Raw genomic sequence first — 17,360 nt, 5'->3', positions numbered from 1 at the left:
AGTGGAATTGTAAGGAAAAGTTGAAATAAATGTAAAATATGTAAAATGAAAATATGCCTATAAATATTAAATCCAGTCTTTTATTTTTTAATGTTTAATCTATTAAACAAAGGACTGGAGCCTTCACAAAATACCACAACAATGTAGAGGATTTAAAAGTAGCCCTTTGATTTGATAAAAGTGACAGCAAACAGCTTTCACCAGCACGCTGCTCTAAATGAGATTCTCTGCAGGAGTGTGGAACACAAACAGCTGTACTCACATACCTCGCTGTGGGCAGAGCGCTGCAAGTTTTCTTGTTTTTGAAGAATGCTTTTCATCCGTTCAAAAAACTCCCCGTTCCCTCTGTCACCACTGGAAAAAGATAAGGGTTATAGCTTGTTATATTTAGAAACACAAAAAGAAACTTCAACGAGAAACTTTTTGAATGCTGAAATGGCCCCTTCCATTCGGTGTATTTGGAGCACATCCTCCTGCATTGTAATGAATGCTAAAAAAAAAAGTAAAATAAAGTTATATAGTCTCCCTTAACAGCAGTTTTGTGCTTTGGTCTTCAGGATTTCTTTCTGTTCTGGTTACTTCACCTCTTATAAATTCTCAGCTTATCCCATTATGTCAGTCCCAGAGGAGGTGCTCATGAAAGCACATTTGACGTTCGCCCCGCTTCTGACAAAGAGCCATTAATAATGTTCATTAATAAATGCCATTAGGTTTCCGGCTTAAAAACAAAAAAAAGCTGCTACCTTGCTAAAATGAAATGGTCCGACTAATCTACAGAAACTCACTTTCAGCATGGCCCAGCTGCTCCCGGCATGCATGGCTCAGTAAAGTAACTGTTCGGTTTCACCACGGAGTGACTGCACACCCAACCTCTCACCAGTCTACCGTAAACTCCAATTAACAATGAAAGCAAAATGAAGTGACCCCTCCCTATTAAAATACACACCTTCCCTTTCCAATTCATGGGACCATGCTGCACCCCCACTGCACCTTCCCTTTCCAATTCATTGGACCATGCTGCACCCCCACTGCACCTTCCCTTTCCAATTCATGGGACCATGCTGCACCCCCACTGCACCTTCCCTTTCCAATTCATTGGACCATGCTGCACCCCCACTGCACCTTCCCTTTCCAATTCATGGGACCATGCTGCACCCCCACTGCACCTTCCCTTTCCAATTCATGGGACCATGCTGCACCCCCACTGCACCTTCCCTTTCCAATTCATGGTCACGTTTCGCTACATGTTCTAACCAGATGCATTGCTATTTTTACCCTTAATGTCGGGACACCAGGGCAGCTGATGGTCACCTTAGTCTTCTCTTACTAATTCATTAGGTAGGCAGTAGTATCTGATGCGGTGGGCATTGATAACCGACAGCAGGGCTAGTTAAGTGACCTGAACAATTTACTGAAATGTGTTTTTATGGCTGTATTTGTAGTGGATTGTACTGTCTGTTTCCATCTGATCTGCTCTTAAAGTTCAGAGGTCTACCATAGGACAATGAGAGCTCTGCGTCGCCCACTTCGAAAAATCCCGTGTTCTACGTGTCGAAAATGCTCTTGTGCCTGTGACTAGGAAAGTGGGGGCTGTCTAATACAGGGGTGTCCAACCACGGTCCTGGAGGGCCGTTCCACTCCAGGTTTAACAGGTACAATTACTTCAGGGTCTGGATAGAGGTTTAATCGGTTCAACGCAGGGCAGGGAGATGTCCAGTGTCTTGTGGAGGTTTGATTTCATGCAGAGAAAGCCGAGGGTGTGTTTACAAGACCAGCTTGATACTTCTGCTCTGCATATTCATGATGGAATTCATTTATGAATGTGGGCGAGTGAGTAGGCGAGTAGCAGTGGTTTTACACACACATTACTGTGCTGCGATACTGCAGTACAAAACACTGACCTCTTTGTTACCCATAACACTGACTTCCTCTTTCACAGAGGCTTGCAATAAACACTTGTCTGCTGGAGCCTCAGTAAAATGATATGTTTTTTTTTTTTTTTGCTGTCTGTAACCTTTTGGTTAATTTGAATTGGCAGCTGCTCCAGTCCTATTGTTTTGAAATGTTGTGTTTGTAATTATTTGATCAGATGCCTTCGGAGCAATCGCCTTCATTTACAAATCCCGAGGCCTAACCATCTGGACAGCCAAGGTTTCCTTGCTTACACGGATCTCACACAACAAATCCATTACACGTTGCTAGGAGACGGCCTGCCTCCCACACACTTTAGCTTACACAGGTTTTAAAAGGGAAGCCCTCACAGCTAAAATGTGCACATTAAAAGACTATCATCCCGAATGTTTTCAAATGCATTTTTCTTAATCTTCAACTTCAACAGCTGTTCCACTCATCAAACATTTCAAATTGATAGAGTAGATAGAGTAGATAACCCTCTTCTCTGTATGGGACTATACAGCTGTGGCCAAAAGTTTAGCATCACCAAGGATTTTAGGATTGAGACATAATTAAAAAAAGCCATAACAGTAGCACAGCATTTCACGTTAGATTTCGAAATGTCACATTTTTTAATTGTTGTCAGTTTTTCATTAAGTACATGGAAAACTACAAAATGGCGGTATGCAATTCAATATGCTAACGTAACATTATTCAGTAGGTTTCATTTGACTTTATGAAGCAAAATGAGTTAATTCTATATAGAGGGTGATACCAAACTGTTGGCCAGATCTGTGCATGCTTTCTGTTTTTTTCTGGACAGATTGAGCAGATTTCTGTTCTCTAGAGGTGTCTCTGCTTGGCCTTGAGCTTACGGGAAGAATCCTTGGTCCTCTACAATCTAAACAGTGGAGAAAAACAACTTGGAGTGGTTACAAAACAGGATGAAAAGAGAAACCACCCACTGCGTTTGAATCCATTTAACCTTTAGGCTTTTTTAAATTAACAAACGTATTCTGTTCTACAGTACATTGCTACTGGATTGAAGTGGATGAGCTCTATTAATTCACTTGAATCCAAGGTCAAGCGTGTTCAAATGGCTCCTAGTACTTACTATTATTTAGATAGGGTGGGGACTTGTTTATAATGAACCTGGTCTCAAATGAATCTCAACAGAATGTTATATTTCCATGGCTGAGAAACATACGTGACCTTTAGCTCCTGTGGAGTTCATTACAGCTTATTTACCTTCCATCCGCACCGAGGATTACAATCCTATCTACAGATTTAATCAAGAACACGTTGGCTTATGACATGTATTGACTGCAGTTAATATAAACAAATTATATCAGTTTATATACAGGCTCTCAAAAAAGCGCCAGACGCTGATAGAACACGGGTCTGTTGTCAAAAGCCAGGTTACTGGATTCTGTTCATAAATGAGTTTAAAGAAGACCAGTCCCACTCCAATCAGAACAATATAACCTGACCCTATTGGAAATGGAAACAGTAAACTTGCCATAGTTGAATCTCTCTGATGGGTTAAATATGCTGTTTATTAATTAACGGGTTTGGAGTTCCAGATGTGCTCCACCCTCCCAGCACAGTAAGTGCTTTTAAAACGTCAATGTATTATTTTTAATGATACTACTCTTAATTACCGTGTCACTCCGACGCAGTGGAAGACATTTCCTTTTCGACCACTGTCTTTGCTTCCTGCCGTTACAGAGCGCATTAGCTACTGGTAACCGCTGGCTTCGTTTTTGGACAGTTTGCCAATAATGCGACACTGCCTCCTCCCCTGACACACAAAACTCTGTCTATGGCCTTGAAGCCCAAAGGTCAACATGCTGCCTGTCAAGTCTGCAAACCCCGAAATACAACCCCTTCCTGCTCCCCTCCCAGACCCACTCTCCCTCAGCTATAAAGTTGAAGCTCATCTTTGGGTTCGCAATTCAATTCTGAGCACCCGCGAGGACACTAATGAGATCATTAACATTTAAACGGAGGCTGAGAAACTAGAAACTAGAATAATTCCGCTGTAATGAAATGCGATTAGATTTATTCTTACCAAAAAAATACAAAAATAAATACAGACATGTAACAGCATTATACTTGAAGACAGCACTGGCATAATAACACATGTTTGAGGGTGTACCCTCTTTGACAGAAGCAGCTACTCAATAGACTTTACAAATACTGAATTACATAAATGATAGGAGACGCAAGAAGAGAATCATAACCCTAAAAAGTTCTAAATGTGTTAACGATGTGAATCACTGGAGACTGTTGTTTTTAAAACAGGTGTGTTTTAGTCTGGGGTTGCAGGGTAGGGTTAAAATCTGGTCAAATGCAACCCCTCAGATCTTAAAGTATTTATAAAGCGTTTGTAAACTAAGGTGAATATCTTGCTCTACAGTACAATACAGGTCTTACACAGGCTATTACACGTCTATCAAGAAGTTACAGTATGGGGTTGATGAAATCATAGTGACCTGCAAATAAAAAGTCCACAATTCTTCAAGTGCAACCCACAAAATCCTGACAATACAACAGGTGGGGGGGAATGCGATATCCAGATGTGCACATTTTTTGGAAAAAGCAAAGATTACACAGGGGAATACAGTACCACAAGATCAGTTTAGCCTAGCCCTGGAGTGTTTGAAGTCACCTACCCTAATTATTATATGTAGACATCTCTCCAGCTGGTGTCTTTACAATATTTTTTAGACTGGTGACAGACTCTGGCCTTTAATCCAACACTGCATTCACTGCCTGCTTTCTCTTGCATACAACATGAGCTTTAATTGGCTAAAATGACCACCCTCCCCCTCCCTCATATTACAATTATGAACAAGCCTCCCAAACGAAAAACAAGACAGTTTAACTCCTTCATTTGGAATACTCGGTTCCTGTGTTTAGTGGGAATGTCTCACAATCCCTCCAGTGGGTATGTGTGCTGTACCTAGGTTCTGTTCACAGTCCACTGAAAGTGGTTCTGAAAGGACTTTAAGCAGTTCTGAGACAAAGAACTGTACCTTTACGTGTGAGATTATAATTAGCGATAATAAAGAAAAGGGATGCTTTGAGTGCTATTCAAATATTTCGATAACTGATCATTTTGCAGACATTTTTCATTTTAGGTTCATTTTATTTATTTATTTATTTCGGTGGTTGTTCTTTTGTTCTACAGCAGATTCAAAACACCCAGAATTACACACACTGCAGTGGGGAAATACAGTCCATGGATAAATATGGATAATCATTTCATATGACTTTAATCAATTCAAACTGTAAGCAGAACTGCTGGCTGACACACCAGCCATTAGTCAGCCTGAAAAACACAAGTGAATAATATCATCAGTGGCCTCTGTGTTATTCAAATAGTGTTAAATCCCCTGATATCTTTTTAATGCTAATTACACAATTAAAATCCAAGTAAAGAAACAAACGCATTCAATATACTGTATGTTTGTACTTAGCCAAACAAAGCAGCACTGAATTAGTTTATATCCTTTTTTGCTTTTCCTTTTTAAATGTATGTATGAAATGCTGGAGCGAAAGCATTAGCCCTCCTTATGAAAGACCCACAGCTAATTAATATCACAAACAGTTTCCGGCTCCTAATGGCAACATGTTTTAACTGGGCTCTCGGAGATGCAAAGGTGACGTTTTTCAAAGAGGAGAACACTTAATGCATGGGGAAGAATAAAGTCGGCTCCTTTATCAGGTGAGGAATAATGATCTTTTAGGAGTCTCTGCTCTGTTTCCTTGAGCTTTAATAGAGGGCAGCTGCTGAATAGGGGATAAGGTTACCAACCGTCCGTAAATGTACAGTTTACTTTCAAGTAACACCAGAGGCATTACATAGGTAATGGCTTTTTAATTTGTTATTCCAGATGCACAGTATAATCTGAACAAAGTGTGCTACCATCTGAACAGTGTTCAACACTCATCTGCAGGGCTGACATGGGTTTCCTTGGTGTGTCTTCAGGACTTGTGATTTTCTGAGACAGGATTGGTTGCAAATTGCATTTAGAAGATCTTAGGCACCAGTTCACCTGTCTCAAAGAAATAATGCAGCTGTTTACTCCATCACTGGAGAAAAAGCCGAGAGCAAACCTCAACTGTAGCATCTCACAGCTGCTTCATAACTGTCCTGAACTGGTATATTATCTTTTTAAATTCAAATATATAGTTTTTTTTTTTATGATTTTACAGTACAGCTGTTCTGTAAGACAAGCTAATACAAAACTAGGTTTTGATACAAATGTAATATTATTTATTATTATTTATTTCTTAGCAGACACCCTTACCCAGGGCGACTTACAATTGTTACAAGATATCACATTATTTTTACATACAATGACATTATTTTTTACACATCATTTTTACATACAATTACCCATTTATACAGTTGGGTTTTTACTGGAGCAATCTAGGTAAAGTACCTTGCTCAAGGGTACAGTAGCAGTGTCCCCCACCTGGGATTGAACCCACGACCCTCCGGTCCAGAGTCCAGAGCCCTAACCACTACTCCACACTGCTGCCCCTAATAAAATGCCTAGCTGTTTTTTTTTCCTTTGTTTTATTGGATACCATTCCTAATAAATGATCTAATGTCTAGTTTACGGTTTTGGTCGTTTAAAACGGCACTGGACGGAGGTCTCAGTATGACTTTCCTTGCAGTAAATAAATATATTTTCAGAAGCAATCTACTGTTTGAGAAGCCTCTTAATAGCAAAGTGTTGTTTTTTTTTTGTACCATGACTAAATTTCAAACTAACAGAGTTGTTTGCTCTGATAACACTGCAAACTATCAGCCTGCTTGCAAAGGGATTTTGTTCAAACCTTGCTAAATAGGAGTTGTTTAAACAGAAAAATTAGCAATGTCACCTCTCTGCAGACTCAGTCACATTGGCATCTCTTAATTGCTCTAGCAGAGAAAAGGACACAGAAAAGTAAATGGTAGTCTATTCACAAGCTTCTACGCATTATAACAAGACAGACAACCCCTATGAACTAAATGTTATAACTGAAATCATTTAAAAAGCACACGTATCAAAGGACACTTTTTTTTTGTTAAACACAGGTGATGTAAAACAGCAGCACCTTAATAAAAACTAAAACAAAAAGCTGGTTTATTCAGCATTACATTACAGAAGAACGATTAGCTTAATCAGCTGGGCACTCACCCATCAGCGCTGGTGATGTCTCTGGTGCTGCTCCTGGTCTCTGTGCTTGAGGGTGTCTGTGCTTTCCTGAGGAGGGACTGCCGGCTCTGTACTTGCCTCAGCACACTGCTCTTTATCTCCAGCAGCGTTGACATGCTGATTTGCTACCTGCAGAGGAAGGAGGAGGAGGAAGGTGACACACAGACAGTGGGTTTTCACTTGAGTGAGCTCCACACGGATTTCTGGCTCAAGCAACAGGTGCACATAGAGAGAGCTCCCCAGCAAACAGCATCTCCTGTTAATATTAGGAGCGAAAGATACAAACCGGCAGAGAGAGAGAGAGAGAGAGAGAGAGAGAGAGAGAGAGAGAGAGTGTGTGTGTTCTGTCTTTAAAGAATGTACTGTCTGAACCTCTCCCCTTTTTATTTCAGTTAGAACATTAATTTAAATATGTACAAAAGCAACCTGGTAACATGAATACTGTAATTGTCTGCCCTTCTCCAAGCCCCCACGCCCCCCCACCATCTGCAGAACGCAAGTGAAATCTGACAAAAGCTTGCAGCAATTGGAATGACTGACAATTGCAGCCCTTCAGTAATTAACTGCCTAGCATGACTAGTCCATCTAGAATGATCCACATAATTGTTTCAGTAATTGAAATATTAATCCAATAATCCAAAATGTACTTAAATGTCCCTCAGAGGGGTCTTCTGACAGAATGGCTCTCTCAAGGTGGGAAACAGCTTTCAATTAGACAGTCATTTATTTTTCTTGCACAACTGCAAGAAAAGCAGCTTCAGCCAACAGTTCTACTTGGTTGTCCAGCATGCATTTGAAATACTGTACACAGTGAGAGTGGTTCTGACAGGGGATAACTGTAGTAGTAGTTTTAAATAATAGCACACCCAATAAATAGTAGCAAGAGTTTAAATAATAATAATAATAATAATAATAATAATAATAATAATAATAATAATAATAATAATAATAATAATCACAACCAATAGTTTCAATAATTCATTTCTGTGATGCACTAGAAAACGACTGTGTGTGCCCTTAGGTCATAAAGATATAAGCCTGATCAACAGGTGTTTGCCGGCCACACGCAAAACCTCTTTTTCGCCTGTGCGGCTGTAAAAAACGTCATAGAAAAAAGCTTTAACGAATTCCTTACTACATTGTTTTTAAATCCAACCCAATTGCTTCTTTAAGTTTAATTTTTGAAGCTTTGAATAAGATGTACATTGTGTTTCACAAGTATGTGATTATATGAAACGATAGCAGATTTCATAAAGACGACCTAAACTTCAATGTTCACGCAATGGAAAGTGGCGGCGTTCTCTTCTCTAGTTTCTGATTTTACGGCTAGTATAAGTTCAAACATTTTGTACAAGCATCTGAAATCGTTCATGCAGTTGACGAATTAGGTGCTCTAAACTTAACTTTGATTAAGTTTCGAAAGCTTGCAGCAAGGGGAATAACTGGATCGACATTCCCTATAATAAAATATGAAATTAAACAACGCGCAGGGTTTTCATTTCCTCCATGCATGGCTTTCAATTTACATAAAGTGTATTCAGTATTACCAAGGCCAGAGCTACATAAAAATAGAAAAGATGTCAGAAAGCTTGTTGAAACACTTTACAGTATTATAATTACAACGTTAATCATTTCTTCTGTCCCGCGGTCCGATTTATTATCGGAATAGATCCGTCGCTATGGCTACAGGAAACAAGACTTTACAAGGTCAGGTAAGAGAACACATATAATCATTTGCTCTAATCTTCCAGGTGATCTTTCCCAGTACAATAAAAACAAGGCGTCACCGAGCACAATGGCAATATCAATGAATAAAGTGGTGTTGGCAAGCCAACTGTCCCCTGTTCCAGATTAGCAATTTACTGTTAAAATGATTAATACATTTAAAAAAACAAAAAAAACAAAACATATGCTCTATTATGTAACAGTTAAAAAAGTATTGTCTCCCAGTTTTATTAAAATATAGGGCTAAATAGTCAGAAGAGTTTGCCTTGTCTATCTCACCGTTGTGTAAATTGCCTGCTCTTTATGTGACTTTGCAATGCAAAGGGCACCCCTAGACCTGCATTCTGTATTATTCAATAAAAGCAGTGAGATTAGCATTATTGTCTAGATAAGCAGCAGCAGTATACAGAACTCTAGAGATGTTTGAGGTGGTGTTCACTCTTCAGAAAATGGACACACGCAGACTTCTGTTAAAAACAGTACAAAATCTTTTCTGTTCCTGCATTCCAGCAGCTGCATGACAGAACAATATGTACCGTGTTCTAGAACAGCAATATGTACCCTGTGTTCTAGAACAGAGCAATATGCACCCTGTGTTCTAAAACAAAACAACATTTACCCCGTGTTCCAGAACAGAGCAATATGTACCCTGTGTTCTAGAACACAGCGAGGATACTAATAAACACTGGAATAAACACCAAAATCTACAGTCAATTAGAGCTGATTTGAAGTTTGGTTTTGTCTTTTAGAAATATCAGAAGCCAGCAGTCTCCCACGTGTTTCACCTCAAATCAGAGAGAACCAAACAAGTCACTGCTTCCCAAAGGGGAGGCCACTGCAGACATACAGTAAGGTTAACTTTATGACTGAATGAAAACCATTTCCCCTCATTTCTACTGTGAAACTCATAACCACAAGGTCAGGATCTGCTCTGCTAGTCTCTTCAGTACAGCAGACGCTGGTCTCCTGAAGTTCATTTTAACCCCAAGCGATGGATACTATGGAGATCCCCTCTTAGTAGGATACCCCTGGGGTTCTTGGCTGCCACCACTGCCAGGAAGGGTTATAATAAAAAGAGTACTGGAGATGAGCATCTAGCACCCTCACTCCACTCAGTCACAGGGACATCAGAGCAGGACAAAGTGACTGCATTGCTACAAATACAAATACAGAAATAACCCACCCCTTACCTTTTAATGCTGCTTCAATTGTTCCTTGTCCCTGCTTATACCAACACTCTGCTTTACATTCTCTAGCATCCTGTTACTTTGTGCTTTTTAAACCCAGTTCTGGTTCTTTAACCTGGGTCAGAAATGCACCTGCATATTTCAAAACCCAGCATGCCAGAACTGACGAAACAGAGAACACACTTCCACTTCCAAGGAACAGCGTACTAATGCACACACGCACAAAAAAAAAATCCTAAACATAATAACCTGATTAGCACTTAAATAACAGCATTATATTTACAGGAACGTTTCATGAATGCAGGAAGGGACCTCTTTAAAAACACTACAAGTTAACATGGCATAGCGACTGCCAATTCCGTGAACACAGAAACACAAGTTGTATACTGCAGGCTTGACAATGTGCAACGCATAGAACACATCTATCAGATGCTAATAAAATTGTGCAGGTTTGTTATTAGCAGACATACATTAACCAGCAACAACAGATCTAAAGATGGAAAGATAGGAGTTATGCAAGATAAAAAAAAAATATGTCCTCAAAAGAGAAGAAAAATGAATTAATGGTTGTTAGTAAAAGTCTACTTGTACTTGATGAGTTTGTGATCGTGAGGCACAGGTACCCACTCGTAGTAAATGTACCCAAACCTGCCCTATCTGGCTATACATTTATAACTCAGCAATAACCACCAATTTGCCACATTTGTCATCTTTCTGCCTTTAAATTTCTGCAGCAGATGCTATGAAAGCTGCCAAACGAATTCCTATAGATCTCTTCAGTCTTTACCGTTTTGATTATATATATCTTGAGCTATCTGTGCAGCTACACTTTATTTTTCATTTCATTTTGAAATGAAATACTAAAACGTTGTCTTGTATATACCGTTTATGTATATCAGGGTGTGTCGCTGTGATCAGGTTGTGAACCAATGATCTGTAGTGGTCAATCAACATTACCTTGCATTACCTGGGAGGATTAATTTATAATTAGGAGTTATGAACAAATATCTCTTTCCAGGTTTCATTGTTTGCTCCCTGCCATGCAGAATGCACACAGACAAAATAAATCAGATGTGTTTATCGAACACAAAGCAACACTCCAGACTGGTTTTTCTTCTTTCCCTGGGATCACCTGCTTGTATTGCTTGCCAGTTGCATGGTCCTGCCCATTCTGGATGCATGACTTGATAAGAAGAACTATTTATTATCATACAATGTGGCGTTTGTGTTCCATCGTAAACAACCGGTATCTGATGCTAGTTAATTAAAGTCATTCTCAATGTCTTTAAGTGGAAGCGTTTGTGAAAGAACTTCCATATTCTGCAGAACTTCACTATTAAAGCGATAACTCTTGTCATAATGCTTCTTACTATTCCACAATATTCTGTCCCCTGCTGTCATTCTTGATTTGATATGACAGTGCTACCCTGCCTATGAAACTATTATAATTGCATTTCCACACAGTACAAATTTGATTCTTACAAGACTGCGATTTGATTCTAATCTGGGCACTGCCAGGGGTCAGTCTTATTACTGAGCAGGAGAAGCAATCATAGAAGTGGAAAAATGTATCGAAACAAAAATGCTAAATAGCCAAAAGCTTCACTGACAGCTAAAAACAACCCCCCCTAGTGTGAAATCCTCAGGTGAAGCATGCTAAAGACTATGCCGGTCACAGACATTAGGGAGATACTACCCATTGCACAGTTCAACACTAAGGCATAGTCTAATCGTAACCCACTAGTGCTTATGAAGATCAATGTGCTTGGTTATTTTGCAGCTTATTGTGTATTGCCCTTCTTTACCACACTACTGATTCAGTAAAAATGCAGATTTTGCACAGGAGCTTGTGTTGTGCATTTGCTGCTGTGAGCTCCAGAGACAGATCACCCGATAACACTGATACTTCAATTCCACATGAGCCTTGACCTTAACTTAACAAGCACATTCGATTAGATCAGCCCCCACACAATAATACTAAAACCTCTCTTCTCACAAAAGAGCCATCCCACCAAATAAATGAGCATTATGTTTCATTAACACTCGCCCCTTATGGCTTACCAGAGTGGCCTCTCTCAGAACGAGAGCAATTAAAAACAAGACGACTCCATCGCAGCGCTGCTACAGGTGCAGGCGGATTTATTGTGAAAAACACTTCATATCAACCCCCACATGCTGTCTGAAATAAATAAATAAACTATGTACAGTGAAGCCTCTTATCCACACTTCTCTGAGGAAATGGAATATGTTGGGTGAAAGAGGGTTCTGTACACATCAGATCTCAATGCACTATTGAATACTTCAGGGGGGAAAGTGATTTGCTTTCTATTGACAGTAAAAGATTTTTTAAATTCTTTAAATATTCATTTCAACGAACGTCAAATCCTTCAGTAAAGCAACCCTTTTCTCCCTTTCCTGAAGGACAGCTGGATTCGTATAATTGGTTTTAGCTACATCATAATTAATTAGAAACATTATCCCTATTGTGTTTTTTTTTTTTCTTTAACTGAGGATTAATGATCAAATACCAGACTGAATAGTTGTCAGGCAACATGCAGCCTGGAGCTCTGTTGATCAGCGTAAATAAAGAGTGTTCAACGTTCTGGACCAGTTGACAACAGTCTTTAACATTTATCAGCTGCAGTGCCACCTGGTGGTAACGAGCCCTACGAGGCTGCTTGCCTCTGTTAGCAGTGTGCCGTCCCCATGGTGATCTTGTTCTAAGCACAGGGGCGGAGTTTAACTGCCGTTCAGTCATGTGACCATCGTCCCCTTTTACACAGGGGCTGAATGACCACCTGTCCATGAATGCTAATCATTTTTGGTCCCCTTGAGCTGGAATGGCCCAGTCTAAGCCTAAACTTTTTTTTCACCTGTCTCTTGACAGAAGAGGTTGGTGTCTATAACTACATTGCTAAAAGGGATTACTACTGCAACATACATGGCCTATCTTTTATTATTAGCTTCTCTGATAATATCTTTCTGCTCCCAAACAATATTAACAGGATGTTGTTTTTAAAAATAATATGTAGCATCAGCCTCTCCCAATAACACATCCACCCCCAGTGGAAATACAATGTCTCAGGATTTTAATATCTGCACAAGTTTATTACATTCCACTTAAGTGGGTATTACCGTATATTACTGAGAGACATGGTTCGGCCCAGTTGCCGAGGTAACCATGGCAACTCTTCTGTAAATATTACCAATAGAAACATACTGTTGCATCTTAGACACAGCTGTTTGCAGAGTCACACAGTGTTCATATCATAGACAGTTACTGTGAATAAACATCTTTCAGGCTCATCAATGCTGCCCCCTCTCACACCACTGTCTCAATATGAAACATGACAAAGGCTGTCTTGGTACATCATTGTTCCTGCCAATTCAACCCCTAATTCCTAATCTCCAACATGACAGGCGGTGTAATTATATATATACACACACACACACACTGTATATATAAAATTATGGAAATAAGCGAGGTACTGCCTTGCATGTCAGTTCTGTAATTAGGACGCACACACAAAAAAAGAAACATCCGGAAATAAGCTTGGAGGGGGTAGATTATATAGCTGGAATTCTTTTTTGTTACAAGGTAGAAGTTGAAGGGTAATACAATACCTACCAAGCAGCGAGCAGACAGGCTGAGCTAGTTATTTGTATTGTGAGGTTCTCTATCACCAGCCAGATACTGCTTTGCCTGCATTGATAACACAGATGGCACTAGGAAGAAACAGTGAGGTTGTGGGTTTATTACTGCACTAAAAAAGAACTCAGTTAATGAAGGTCTTTGCATGGTCTGTTGGCACTCCTACGGCTTTGGCGAGTGTCACAAAGCTCTGATGAATATTCTTGTACATATGGTCATATTAAATCAAAGGTCCTTTCTGTTTTGCATCGGTTTTGTGACAGTAAACCAGCCAGTTATGGTTTGAAGTGCGTTTAAATTAACCTGCAACTGAAGACTGGGGCAATCAGTACTTCGCTGGTTTGCTTGTTTCAAATGATACCTTTTCCAAATTATAATAAACACTTTTTAGTTCGGTTGGAATGTTTCAATCAACACTTTGCCAGATGGTTCTAGAATTACTATACCTGGCTGCTGCTGACATCACGTACTGTTTTACAAGATGGAGTTACCGCATGTGAAACATGACATCACATGACCTACACCCACGGTATGCACGTGTACAAATGGAAGGCGACATGGACTGTATAAATACAAACCATATGGTGCATCACACTTCGAGGATTCGGAAAACCTCAATAACATTCCTCTGTGACTCGTGGTGGCAATCCTTGGCGGTTCCTCTCACACAGTAAGATGTAACATGCTTCTGGTTGCCAGTTTAAGTGCTCTTCCTCTGCACAGCCCTGCACTAATTACACAGACTGCACTAATTACTGGTGCTTTCTTTCCACCAACCCAATTTCAGGAAACAGGAAGGAATGGTCATGTATCCCAGCACACCTTGCAGGAGTTCGGATCAGGGTCGCCCGGCAGCCCATGGTGGTCCAACACCCACTTGCCAGTTTCATGCTCTAGAAAACAGTCTATATATAAGAATGGACCAGCTTGGAGATAATTTGGCTCCATCACACATCCCACTGCTTTATAACAAGCTGCTTCGTAAAATCTTAAAAGAGGTGAATCAATTGGCAGGAACTATACTGGAGCAGTCCACTCTGACGTTTGAAGGCAGGTTTGTGCTGAAAGTATACAACGCTTCCAATCCATGAAGTATTTCTACGGATAAATGACTCCAATTTAACAATTACGTCAAATATTGAAGCAGGTTACATATTTATAGCCTACTGGTTATTTACAGTTTGCAACAATAGTACTACACTGCTACCATGACTACGACTACGACTAATGAGCTTGTTATCTGAATGTCCGGTAGTGAGTGGTGTCCCACAAACATAGTTTAATTTACTTCAGAATAAATTAAATGTTTGTTTTGTAAAAAAATAATGTGATATCTTGTAACAATTGTAAGTCGCCCTGGATAAGGGCGTCTGCTAAGAAATAAATAATAATAATCTGAATAAACTTTGAGTCATATAAACCCCATAACACGGTTGTGTGTAGGCGAGCAGAGAACGGTGGTAGTTTTGCAATGGCAAAAACCGTCAATGGCGATACCTGATTTAAAGTCATGCAAACGTGTCCTAAAATTATGGTGCAAGTCATTGCATATTCCAAGGAGAATAACCAAAGCTTCATGTCACGTACCGGTATTGTAAACATCCTGCTCTAGACAGATGCATCAATTTACTGCAGTTTTCAAGAGCCATCAATCAATTATCTACAAATCAATAACAATTTAAATTTCGTGTTATGTAAAAGCCATGCACATTTCTAAAACGCATTACTTAATATAATGCAATCATTGAAGAAGCCACTGATTTTGCACAAAGTACATAAAACTGGTGCATTCAACAGGCGTTTTTATTTAAGCAACTTCCCTGGCAAACTAAGCAGCCGACAATGCAACATTCACAGCTATTTCATTCATTTTGCTATCTACCCCTGCCACACAGTCCTTACCACGCGTCACCACTATGTTTAGACCAGTGCTTTAGTATTGCAATCAACTGTTTATTTAAATGTTTCAAACAAACAAAAAATGCGGTTTTAGCAAGATCAACTTTTTTTTTTTTTTAATAACTAAACTTGTTTTAACCACACAAGCACCTTGTACAATAATTAAATAAAAAGAAGGCCCACCTGTTATGCGTATACTTCAGTTATTTCTCACACACCTTCCAAAAATATTGAACCAAAAAGATACGGCGCTGAATGACGTTCTAATGTCTTCTTGTTCTCGTTGCCAAAGTGATGCGAGAAGTCTTTCTGGACCGTTCGCGCAACTGTTTTATTTTCTGATCGATTGATTCACGATTTTTCTTTTTTTCAAATGTTTTTTTTTTTTTTTTTAAATTTTAATCTCGTGTATTTTCCCGAAGCTGCGTTGCCGGTGGAGAGAAAGACTCCTCGACATACCTGAAGCATCAATGTTTTTGAACCTTTTAGCACAGTGAGAGACAGGCAGAGAAACATATTTTACAACAAGTGTTTACATATTCATGCACATTTGTGTTCTTACTTATTAAACACTGTTTTATTAAAAAAAAAAAAACAACTTATATATAATTCATCCAATGTGTGGAAATGAGAGAATGAATTCATATCAACCACGTTTAACTTGACAACACCTGTTCTTTTTGAAATAATGAAAACATGTTTTTGTATTGGCCATGCTCAAAAGACAAGCTGGAAACAATATTGTAGTGCAGACAATGCAGAAAATACACAAGGAATAGACAACAACACGAATCACCAAATGATAAATACTGCTGCTACTACTACTGCTAAGTTTAAAGTACTTTTCCAACAGTGTACATTATATGGAGGGCCAGCAATGCTGCATACTGCACTTTATTGGGAACTGTTAGGAGACACAGCTGCAGCTGTACGGATCAAATGTTAACTGTAAAACAGGTTGTAAAATCTTCATTTTGCAATGAAACCTTGCTTTCCCTTTTCCCATGTTTATTTTTTATGCTTTACCACACCTCGCTGGTCTTTACCACGCTTACCTATGCTTTACCATGCTTTCACTATGCTTAACTACGCTTTGCTATGCTTTTACTGTGGGAAACTTTTCTAATGGTGCGAGAGCAGGGACAGAGAGCTCTGTTTAATGCCGGGAATGTTGCAGCATGGCTTTTGTACATAATCAAGTGGAAAAGATTGTGTTTAAATGTGTAATGCTTTTCAATGGGATTATCCTGTCTGACAATAACAATGGAGACCTGGCAGGTTTTACCGTATCAGGGTTTCCTTCACTTATAATTAGATTGAAATCCCTTTCCTCCTTCACTCTCCCCCTCTGGCTGTCATTGTCACTGACTGCAATGTGCTCCCCCTTTATATTAAACAGTTCCTAGAATTCATACTGTATTGCGCTCCACAGTCATTGCAGCTGCTGTCCTTAGGAACCAATCATGTTATTATTATGATTTGTTTATTCAGAAGGTTGCCTTTATCCAAGGCGACTTACAGAGACTAGGGGGTTTGAACTATGCATCAGCTGCTCAAAAGACAGAACACAAGGAGGTTAAGTCACTTGCTCGGGGTCACACAATGAGTTAGTGAGTGATTTGAACTGGGGACCTCCTAGTTACAAGCCCCTTTTCTTTAAATGCTGGACCACACAGCCTCCTTAGTTATGTGTGATAATGAATAACCAGTGCAAGTTTAAATGTAAGAATGCAGTCAGGGAATGTATTATGAGAAACAACCACATAGCCAAGTACATATGGTTACAGTGAA

General features: G+C 39.5%; 1 protein-coding gene across 4 annotated transcripts in view; it reads right to left on the bottom strand.

The window, feature by feature from the left end:
* The window catches only part of LOC117431067 (BAI1-associated protein 3-like), a 32,776-nt gene extending 16,837 nt beyond the window's left edge, over positions 1-15,939 (bottom strand). For 2 of the 4 annotated variants that reach the window (XM_034051672.3, XM_034051673.3), the window contains exons 1-3: positions 15,753-15,939; positions 7,089-7,235; positions 267-354 (exon numbers count right to left, since the gene is read on the bottom strand). In XM_034051672.3, the coding sequence (XP_033907563.3) occupies positions 267-354; positions 7,089-7,222 (222 nt within the window). In that variant the 5' untranslated portion in view covers positions 7,223-7,235; positions 15,753-15,939. Of the gene's footprint in view, positions 1-266; positions 355-7,088; positions 7,236-14,248; positions 14,493-15,257; positions 15,301-15,752 lie in introns of those variants that run through there. The other 2 variants (XM_058995758.1, XM_058995759.1) reach the window with 2 other exon arrangements.
* Between the last annotated feature and the right edge of the window lie 1,421 nt (positions 15,940-17,360).

The sequence above is a fragment of the Acipenser ruthenus genome, chromosome 22 (genome assembly GCF_902713425.1).
Source record: "Acipenser ruthenus chromosome 22, fAciRut3.2 maternal haplotype, whole genome shotgun sequence".
In the NCBI taxonomy this organism is placed as follows: Eukaryota; Metazoa; Chordata; class Actinopteri; order Acipenseriformes; family Acipenseridae; genus Acipenser; species Acipenser ruthenus.
Note: the sequence above shows the minus strand (reverse complement) of the source record. Positions and strands in the feature narration are given on the sequence as shown.